This window comes from Limulus polyphemus, unplaced genomic scaffold, assembly GCF_000517525.1.
Source record: "Limulus polyphemus unplaced genomic scaffold, Limulus_polyphemus-2.1.2 Scaffold2251, whole genome shotgun sequence".
Classification (NCBI taxonomy): Eukaryota; Metazoa; Arthropoda; class Merostomata; order Xiphosura; family Limulidae; genus Limulus; species Limulus polyphemus.
The window spans coordinates 156690-168254 of record NW_013667861.1 but is presented as its reverse complement, the minus strand read 5'-3'; the positions used below and the strand labels follow the sequence as shown (position 1 = coordinate 168254).

The following is an 11565-nucleotide window of genomic DNA, read 5'->3' as shown; positions in this document are numbered from 1 at the left end:
TTATGTACGTTTATAAGTCAGTGTCTCATTTGCAATTCCTACTCCTGATGATGGTAGTGTAGTGCGAAACATGTAGGGTTTTTTGGGGGGGGCTGTGCCCTGTTTTTTATAAATACAATTTTATTATGCAGTAAGTCAGTGTTGTGTATGTGCGTTTTTAATCTTTTAACGTTAAATAAATTATACAATAAATACAAACGTTAGTTTGTATGTGTTATTTTACATTACTTCTTTCGACTTATTTTCCTAGATGAAAAAGTCTCTCAAATTTCGACTTTAAGCACAAGCAACCGTTTGAGGCCTACCGCTAGGGAGAATTTTTGAATTGCAAATTTATTAACTAATTTTATCTTTTATCCATTAAAATTAGGTATCTCTTATCTTAAAAATTTAAACATTACACTTTTTTTTGGCAATTTGTAGCCTTGAATGAAAATTAAAAAAAGAGAGGGGGACAAGTCCCCCTAAACGTTTCGCTAACGCGCAACTTATTAGCGGGACTAATCTGATACGCCTCTGTTTAAGCATTTTAATTTGGTACTGAATTCGAGAATTGCAAAACGTATTTATATACCAAACTGAGCATTAACTTTTAAGATATAAATTTAACCTTATCGTTTTCTCACGCACAGAAGACGCCACAGTTAAAGATGTTTTACATAAATCAATGTTTATTTTAATTTTTTGATTTCTAAAATTGGAAACGAAGATCATAAGGTATGGTAATAATACACTGTAGTTCTGCTATTAGAAACCAGTTGCCAACTTAATAAAACGAACTATATATAGCTGATGCGGGCCTAAACTCTATATTAGAGCTATTCTTCCTTTGGTAAATTATCGGAACAGAAGAGTGTAACAGCGTCTAGTATTGCATTAAAGCTGAAATTTTAATCCATATCAGAGGTTCTGAAACTGGGGGAGCCCTCCCCCCGGGACACTCTCAAGGTATCCTAGAGGAAGCGTGAGAATGTTCACGAAAATAAGATTACATGCCTGGCTGAACTTGTAGTGCAGTGTAAGTTTTAATATTATTTGATAGTGGTATATTCATTTTTTTTAACCGGTATATATATATATGTGTGTATGAGTGAGGCAGGTTGGGGTACCAAGTACCACAGACTAGAGGAGCACTGTCAAACAAGTTTGAGAACAGTGTAGTTTTCTTGTTAATAAGAAAGGCACACAATGGTCTATGTGTGCCATACATATGTGAGGGATGGGATCACGAATTTTAGCGTTATAAGCCCTCAAACTTCTTGCTGAGCCACCGGGGAGGGGGCGTTTCAAAACTATTGGTATATGTAACGCGTTTTACATAATCGAAACACAATTCTCTACTTGGGACTGTTCGTCTTCCTTCCTGTTTCAGAATACAAGCCTCTGTTATTAGCTAACTCTACCATCATTTTCATGATAATTTCCTGACAACAAAATCGAAACACAAACCTCCTCCTCTTCAAAATCCATACAATCCCAATGATGAGCCAAACTCGCACTTTTTCTCTTCCAGTACTCCAGGAATGTGACCGCTTTATTTGTAATAAAATAAAACAAGGAGTTTTGTTGTCAGCAAAGTTTCTTTTTTCATTTTCTACTGAAGTTCGTTATATTTTAAACCGCATCAAAAAGTTATAAAGTCTAGCAACGTTTGTCATTAATAGAACAATCATGACGTTTTATTTAAATTCCGTACTTTATAGTTTATAACGTATTTACTTCAGTACGGGGAAAGGAATATCGAGGAAAAATGAAAACTTATTTTGTTTGTTTTAAAGAGAATTCTAATAATATTCGACTTTTGAGAACGTTAGGTTTAGCCTTAACTTTACGTTTAATAAATATGACACTTAAAACTTTTTATTTTGTTTTCATCAAAGGGAATTCTAATGATACTCGATTTTCGAGAATCTTAATAACTTAGATTTAGTTTTAATTAACCTAACATATGTAACATGATGCATGCAATTATTTAAACGTAGCCAAAATGAAGGGGGCGAGGTATCAAACTCTTCCCCATTTAGGGGAGAGTGTTACACCTAACATTATTCTCTTGTTTTAATAATTTTAATCGAATTACAAAGGTACCAGCCTCCACATCTCCCAAAGTGATTTTAGGGTTACAGTACAACACGCTAACAAAGATTTATAGCTCATAATTCCAAAAGAAAAATAAAATAAAGAAATAATCACCCCAGAAAGACACGAAGATGGCATAGAACACAGTTCCCGGGTGATCAAAGAGGTAGGTTAGCTTGCTGTACAGACAGATGTCGCTGAGGTACCAATAGGCGCAGCCATATTTCTCGTCACAGCGAGGACACATCTTGTACGAGACATTCGGGGAACAAACTTCGTTTCTGAAGGATAGGAAGAGGAACTACTTAATCTACTTTATGGTTGGGGAAAAAATCTGCCATAAATCAAATCTTATATCGCGAAAAGTAAACTCTGAGATTTCAAAATTCACGTTAAGTGTGCAAACGTAAATATTTCGTTAATAGTTTGTTTACATTTCTACGATTTGATGTTGAATAGCTTTAGATGTTTTATGTGTCAGAACGAAGAAATGATTACGTTTCTCCCATCAACATAATGAAACAATTAAATTTATCTGTGTACTGACGTTACATCAAATTACGTATAAGTTATACATGTAGTTGGGTGTATACTTACGAAAAGTATATATGTAGTTGGGTGTATAATTACGAGAGTTATCTATGTATTTGGGTGTATAGTTTCAAAAGTTATTTTGGTAGTAGGGTGTACATTTAAAAAGTCATGTATACTTAATGTAGCTACATCTATAGAGCTGGATGTATACTTAATGTAGATACATCTATAGAGCTGGATGTATACTTAATGTAGCTACATCTATAAAGCTGGATGTATACTTAATGTAGATACATCTATAGAGCTGGATGTATACTTAATGTAGCTACATCTATAGAGCTGGATGTATACTTAATGTAGCTACATCTATAGAGCTGGATGTATACTTAATGTAGCTACATCTATAGAGCTGGATGTATACTTAATGTAACTACATCTATAGAGCTGGATGTATACTTAATGTAGCTACATCTATAGAGCTGGATGTATACTTAATGTAGCTACATCTATAGAGCTGGATGTATACTTAATGTAGCTACATCTATAGAGCTGGTTGTATACTTACGAGACAGGATCAAAGTTAATGGTGAACACTCCATACATGAAAACAATAAGACCAACTATAGCAGCTGGTAGTAACCACCCAGTGTAAAATCCTGTTAATATAAAATTATTTTACATGTTGCGTTAATAATTTTAATGAACAACGAATAATCACGAAACATAAACATATAAACCAATTAAAAACTTGCTAAAATAGGTTAATAAACTATTTACTTTCGTCAACATTGAAAACTGTCGTGTAATTTGTTTGATTAGGGTATTCTGTATATTTGTTGGAGTATCAAATAATCTGACCGTTTGTTGACCCAGTTATAAAACACAAACGTCTGTTACAATAATATATATATACACAGTGACGACACCAAGATGTCTCTTCGCTACTACTACTACTACTCTGTGGGATATTCTGGTACATGGATTTACCATAGAGCAAGAGTAGAGTCCGCTAACTGGTGGTCCAACAGATATCAAATAATATAGTTACTGTGTGAACTCCGAGTTCGTCTTAAAGGTAGAGGGAAGACACAAATATGGTCAACTACAATCTTCAATAAAAATAAAAAAACCTTACAAAAACAGTACTCTAAAACAAAATAAGGTTTCGTTTTTGAATTTCACGCAAAGCTATACACGGGCTATCTGCATTAGTCGTCCCTAATAGCACCCACCGCCAACTCTTGGGGTAATTTTTTTTTATCAATGAATAGTGGGATTGACCGTCACTTTATAAAGCCCCCACGGCTGAAAGGGCGAGCATGTTCGGTGTGACGGGGATTCAAACCTGCGACCCGCAGATTGCGAGTCGAGCGCCCTAACCACCTGGCTATAAGATAAGGACAAGTGTTTCTGTAATGAGTGGGATTGGATTAGCCACGGAGATGAAATGAAGCATTTCCTTTGAGTTGAATTTACAAAATTAAAATTAAAGTTAAAATAAAATTGAAACACAAAACGAAGTTAAACAAACACACAAGTGTAAGTAAGAATTAAACAAAATCCAAATCTTGGCAAAAAATTTATTCATGTTCAACTCAATCGGAGGGGCAGGGAAGCCGCTGACCATTACACTATTCACGGACAGAAAAGACAGTTTTTTTGTTTTACTCTGGGATCCTACTAGCTATCCTTCATATAAGAAAAATGTCAGGAAAACGTTATGTTGTTTACTAAATAATGAGGGTCTGGCGTGGTCTGTTGGTTAACGTAACTAGATTGTGAATCCGATGGTTTTTGGTTTGCAACTCGTTGGACTCAAAAACGAGTCCCGCACTTTGGAATCGTGGGTTCGATACATGAATGACGGAGAAATCGTCACAAACGAGACAGTCAAATTCCACTATTCGATTAGAGTAATCCAAAATTTGGCAGTAGGTGCTGATGACTAGCTGTCTTCTCTCTAGTCAGCCTTTTATGTAGGTTTGCACGAAGTTCTGGAATTCTTTTTTCTCAACTAACAACGTTTTACTATGTTAGTTACATAGTTAGTAAACCAGTTTGGTAACATTTTATAAAAATAGAGGGGCTTGGCATGGCCTGGTGGTCAGGGCTCTCGATTCGCAATCTGTTGGTCGAGCGCTCGAATCCCGTCAACGAACACACTTGCCCTTTCAGCCTTGGGAGCGTTATAATGTTACGGTCAATCCCACTATTCGTTGGTAAAAGAGTAGCCCAAGAGTTGGCGGTGGGCAGTGATGACTAGCTGCCTTCCCTCTAGTCTATCACTTCAAAATTAGGAAAGGCTAGCACAGATAGCCCTCGAGTAACTTTGCGCGAAATTTAACAAAACAAACAAACAAAAGTGGACCGATGACGCTTTCTTCAGCCTTTAGGCATGTTACATTGTAACACCATTTTTACTTAGCGTCCATGCTTATTTTTGAAACTAACTCTGTAACAGAAGCGTGCAGCGAACCGTTAAGTTACCTTTTGATCAAAGGCCAATAAAATAATTAATTCTGTGTATAAAAGAAGAACAAAAATAGCAAGAATGGATAGAAAACTGTGGTTAAACTACACTACGCGAATATAAGAATAATATTTTGACATTTTAGACGATCAATTTATAACACATAGGAAATTATTTTACCTAACCATGCGAAGTAGATGCCAATCTTTTCGCCGAAATATTCGCGAATGTGATCCAAGGGTTGATACTTGTGCCATTTTCCCCATCGTGCCCAGTATTCGTAGAGGATCTGGCGGTTGTTGAGACTCTCAGGAACCACGTAATGTGGAGGTTTCTGGTACAAACCCTACAGTTACGGTAAAAATCCACACATGTTTAAATATAATAATGATCGACATGCTTTCATACTAAAGTATCCCAATAATATAGTACCATAATACCACAGTGTCTACACAACTGACCAGTAGACCACACCATAATACCACAGTGTCTAAACAACTGACCAGTAGACCACACCATAATACCACAGTGTCTACACAACTGACCAGTAGAACACACCATAATACTGTTACAAGCTGCTACACAGTATAATATCCATCATTATATAAACAATACCAGTAGAACACACCATAATACTGATACAAGCTAATACAGAATATAATATCCATCATTATATAAACAATACCAATAGAACACACCACAATATTGTTACAAGCTGCTACAGAGTATAATATCCATCAGTATACAAACAAGTGACCAGTAGAACACACCATAATACTGTTACAAGCTGCTACAGAGTACAATATCCATCATTATATAAACAAGTGACCAGTAGAACACATTACAATGCAGACACAAGCTGCTACAGAGTACATTATCCACCAGTATATAAACAAGTGACCAGTAGAACACACCACAATGCTGTTACAAGCTACATATATAAACAAGTGACCAGTAGAACACACCATAATACTGTTACAAGCTACTACAGAGTATAATATCCATCAGTATATAAACAAGTGACCAGTAGAACACACCAAGCTGCTACACAGTATAATATCCATCATTATATAAACAAGTGACCAGTAGAACACACCATAATACTGCTACAAGCTGCTACACAGTATAATATCCATCAGTATTTAAACAAGTGACCAGTAGAACACACTACAATGCAGACACAAGCTGCTACAGAGTACACTATCCATCAGTATATAAACAAGTGACCAGTAGAACACACAACAATGCAGACACAAGCTGCTACAGAGTACACTATCCATCAGTATATAAACAAGTGACCAGTAGAACACGCCACAATGCAGACACAAGCTGCTACAGAGTACATTATCCATCAGTATATAAACAAGTGACCAGTAGAACACACAACAATGCAGACACAAGCTGCTACAGAGTACACTATCCATCAGTATATAAACAAGTGACCAGTAGAACACGCCACAATGCTGTTACAAGCTGCTATATTTTAGAATGTCTTTTATTGTATGAATGCTACAAACAGATGATTGTTGTTTAGTTCAAGTACTGTTGCACGTTTCAACAGCTTAACGAAGACGTTCTCTCCTTCTTCACATTCTTCATATGTATTTACCCCTGGAATACTGGCCATTTGCAGTTTTTCCTTTGAATTATTTTTTAAATTTTCTGCGAGACATTCACTAATCATGTATGTCTTAAATCTTTCTTTTTTTTTGCGCTTTCTTATATACATCTAAAATTTTGTCGTTCTAAATATCTAAACAATCCTTTATACCTAGGTTTAAAAAAGCTGTGGAGACAAATCCTAATAATGATAATAAGTCAAACGTTTCAACTTTTTCTGAAACTCCGTACGTAAAAACCATCCTAACCCTTAAATGGCCATACCGCTCATATGTCTCTAATTATATATTTTGATGCACAATATTACAGATTCTAATCTTGAAAATATCCATTTAATCAAAAAATTGTGTTGAAATTTGTTATTAAAATGTAGACGTGCGTGCGATTAAAAAACAACAACAAAAACTCTTAATATTAATTACGTCGTGGAGGGGAAAAGCAGCGTTATATACGCCCTCTTCCACGAGACGGTCAATTCCAATCTGAGCTCGACGTCTTTTCCCGTATACTGCAGTCTCCAGAATCTCGTATACAATCCGGGCCCTCTGTGTCGATGTGAAGTACTCGTCCTGGTTATCAACCCCCAGAAATCTGGACTCAGCAAGGAAGGAAAGCAACGTGTTAACATAAGACAAACAATTGGGTATTATTCATCCATTCACAAGCCAATAAACATAATTAAGACTTTCACGTTAAAGAATTTTATCTGTTTTCATTATATCACTTTCCAGGCAGTCAACTTCATACTTTCTATTCTTTAAATTCAAAATCAATTAATTAGACTCAAGAAAAACACTTTTTTGTTTTTTGTTTTTACTAATTCACTAGATTACAAAATTATTCATTTTTTAAAACTAATATTAACAGCTTGTAGATCACGATAATACTTTAGGCCTAAAATGTGGTGGTTAATAGACATCAGAATAACACTTTAGGCCTAAAATATGGTGGTTAATACGTATATCAAGATAAGACTTTAGGAATAAAGTATGATGGTTAAACATGTCAGGATAAAGCATTAGGTTTCAAGTGTGGTGGTTAATAAATATATTAGGATAAGACTTTAGGCCTAAAGTGTGGTTGTTAATAAACATATCAAGATAAGACTTTAGGTATAAGATGTGATGGTTAATAAGTGTATTAGGATAAAACATAGGGTCTCAAGTGTGGTTGGTGGTTAACAAATATATTAGGATAAGACTAGATATAATGTGTGGTGGTTAATAAATATATGAGGATAAAACATTAGGTCTCCAGTGTGGTGGTTAATATATATATATATATATATATATATATTGAGATAAGACTTTAGGTCTGAAGTGTGATGGCTGATAAATACATTTTAATATGCAAATATATTATTTATCATACTCCTGCAAAATTTAATTTCCACAAAAATCTCATAAAATAAATGTAAGACTTTGTTACAAAAATATTTTTTTGGTACTCTACTCTAACAAAAAGAATGACGAGTACTTAATAAAGATAAAACAACTCTCTGTGGATATTTAAAAGAATTTCGGGTGTAAATAATAAAAACGTCTATAGTTACTGTAATACATTTAAAAAATAGATGGGCGGGAAGGACAAAAAATAAATGGCATTTGACATATTTAAAATATTATATATTTAATTAAGAAGAATTAAGGGAAATTATCCAGGCAATAAAGAATTTTGTATAGAGAGGGTTAGAACTGTGCCTTTAAAACAGGCTGAATAAATAGGATGAGAAAAGTTAACCACCTAATGATACACTCCAGATATAAGTTTTTTTTTTTAAATTTTAACCAACGTTTCGGCTGTGCAGCTTCCTCGGGGTTAAAATACACAACAGTTGTGTTTATTAACCCTGAGGAAGCCGCAAGGCGAAACGTTGGTTAAAATTTATATATATATATGGAGTGTAAAGGTCGTTTTCTTCTAAACTTTTTATCAAAATGTGTAAATCCTTACAAATTTTGAAAGGCAAGAAAAAAAAACACCTAATACCTCTGTAGGGTTAAACAAAATACGACATTGAAACTGGCGCTACTGACCAGCCAGTTGCTGACTAAACCAAAGACCTGGAATAATTTCTTGCTTTTCTTTTTAATTTTAAGAATTAATGTATTGAATTATAATAACACGCATGCTAAATTTTCCTCATTTTCATTTTAAGCTTCATGTACTCTCCCGCATACAGTAAATTAACTCAGGTGGGATAAGCGTAACAGACGAAAACATCCCACGTGTGGTAGGTTTGGTTTGTTTTGTATTTCGCGCAAAGCTACACGAGGGTTATTTGCGTTAGCCGTCCCTAATTTAGCAGTGAAAGACTAGAGGAAAGGCAGCTAGTCATCACCGCCAACTCTTGGGCTACTCTTTCACTTTTACCAACGAATAGTGGATTGACCGTAACATTATAACCCCCCCCCCGACTGAAAGAGCGAGCATGTTTGATTGGACGGGGATTCGAACCCGCGACCCTCAGATTGCTAGTCAGCGTGTGGTAGGAGCGATGAGACACGTATAACATACAAAAACAACCCTAACATAACGAGAATGAACTATATCTGGTATTAAAGACGAGAAGTGTAGAACAGGAAAAAATATGATTGTATAAAAAAGGTAAAGCATATTCATGTGGTACACACGCTGGGAGACTGTTATGAAAACTGCCTTACTTGTCTAATTTGGACTTCTTGAAGGCGCAAGTGTAGTAATCCAAGGGTTTGTTGGGTACATCTTCATACATGGCATTTGGTATGCGAAATGTTCTTAACAGTTGTTCTGACCAGTTGACGCTAGGGTTAGGGTGGGCCTGTAAATCAGCATATAGTGTATTAAACATATAACCACAGCTATGTTCATCCATACCTGTGTAGCCAAAAAAATAGTTAGTTTGTGGCATCTTGCAAATAAACCTCCAAATATTACTTTCAGCAAAGAACTTTATACCATCACCTTTAAATATAACTATTAATTTGTTTGGTTGTCTCTATAATGTAGATCAGCGTTTCTCAAACTGCAGTCCGCGATGGTACTCCAAAGGGTCCGTAAGTTATGTTCGAAATTTCATAAAAATATATATTTTTTTAAATATGATTTAAATAATAACAATACTTTTTGTAAAATTAATTTAATATTAATTAAAACATTTAATTTTGGAATACAGCTTTTCATTTTCATGGAATCTTTTTTTTTTCTTCAAAACAAGAAAACATCAATAGTTTTGATATTACTTTAGATACGCTATTATTTTAGAAATATCGCATTAGGCGTCTTCAACTTTTTTTAATTTTTTCAAAATATTACGCTAATCTATAGCTTTTCTCTGTCAAAAATGTTCTAGTGAACTTGAAAGCTATTTGAAAATTAACGCAATTAATCTGAGTACCAAATATGGAGAAATTTGAGTCTTATCCAAAATGGTTTATTGTATTAGTTGATTTCAAGACAATTCTCAGTCGAATTTGTGTGTAGTACTTGCGTAACAGTTTGGTGAGTTGAATTTTAACCATTAAAATTCTGCTTACCAAACTAAGGAAGGCCTAAGTATATGGGGCGCTTACGTACAGTTATCCGATGAGTGTCGCTAAGGGGACTAAGTTTTACATTCAGAAAGTAACGAGTTATGGTTTCAAGAAAAGGTTTTGTAGTTTTGGATGGAATAAAAATACTCAACATCCCTCGTGCATACCTTGAAGGAGCAATGCCGTAGGTCTAAGAGTACAGAATAGACTGAATCACGTTTTCCTAACGTTAAAACTTAAACCTTAACTGTATGAAAACGAGGCTTGAAAGTGCAATTAAAACATTTTTATTCATTACAGACTTTGGGAAATGTTAAACGGGTAAAATCATGACTAATGAACGAAAGATACACAGAATAGATCGACAGAACGAGGCTGTATAAAATACTGTTTGGTTTAAATATTGGTAATTAATTTATACTTGTGAGCGAATATTTTATTATTTTTAAGTTTTGTTATAATAAGAGTTAAAAGCAGACGATCGTAGAAGGTTTTGGTAATAACCAATTGGTGTCGAGAATATAGAAAGTGGCCAGACGACTATGTAATAAAGATATAAATAGCGGGAAGCAGCAGACAGACAGTACTTGATAGATAAAAGCAAAGAGAATACAGCTGGTGTGAAGTTAAGTAACATAAAAGTGATAGGCCTAACGACTGACATAGGCCTAACGTTTGATATGTTAGAGTGAAAGACAATTTTATTTTGTCAAAGCGTGGATCTAAAGTAATTGAATCAGCCTGGATACACTTTGACAAATGGAATAGAGGATCTTCAGAAGAAAGAAGACCAAACGAAGTACAGTAACTTGCGCCACAACTGTAAGTGAATCATACACAGAATACTAGTACGATAGTAACATAGAGAAGATAGTTCGACTTGTCAACTGAAATTCTAAAGTAACTGAATAGGCCGAAGTAGATTTTTGACAAGAAGAGAACTATATATATATAAATAGTGTTTATGATATGCCTGTAATCTCTACAGTGTGAATACTTTGTTGTACATACGTTTAAGTTAATTTGTTCCGAATATATTGTTTGTTTGTTTGTTATGGATTTCGCGCAAAGCTACACAAGGGCTATCTGTGCTACCCATCCCTAATTTAGCAATGTAAGACTAGAGGGAAGGGTGCTAGTCATCACCACCCACCGCCAACTCTTGGGCTACTCTTTTACCAACGAATAGTAGGATTGACCGTCACATTATAACGCCCCAACGGCTGAAAGGGCGAGCATGTTTGGTGTGACGGGAATAGCGAGTCGAGCGCCCTAACCACCTGGCCATGCAGGGCCTCCGAATATATATATATATATATATATATATATTATTTAGTAAATATATATATT

At 34.9% G+C, this 11565-nt stretch overlaps 1 protein-coding gene across 5 annotated transcripts in view; it reads right to left on the bottom strand.

The window, feature by feature from the left end:
• LOC106466414 (anoctamin-7-like) overlaps positions 1-11565 on the bottom strand; it is a 94022-nt gene that overhangs the window by 22821 nt on the left and 59636 nt on the right. For all 5 annotated transcript variants that reach the window (XM_022394415.1, XM_013926702.2, XM_022394416.1 and 2 more), the window contains exons 6-11: positions 9367-9503; positions 7126-7294; positions 5264-5429; positions 3179-3269; positions 2194-2360; positions 1450-1532 (exon numbers count right to left, since the gene is read on the bottom strand). In XM_022394415.1, the coding sequence (XP_022250123.1) occupies positions 1450-1532; positions 2194-2360; positions 3179-3269; positions 5264-5429; positions 7126-7294; positions 9367-9503 (813 nt within the window). The remainder of the gene's footprint in view (positions 1-1449; positions 1533-2193; positions 2361-3178; positions 3270-5263; positions 5430-7125; positions 7295-9366; positions 9504-11565) is intronic.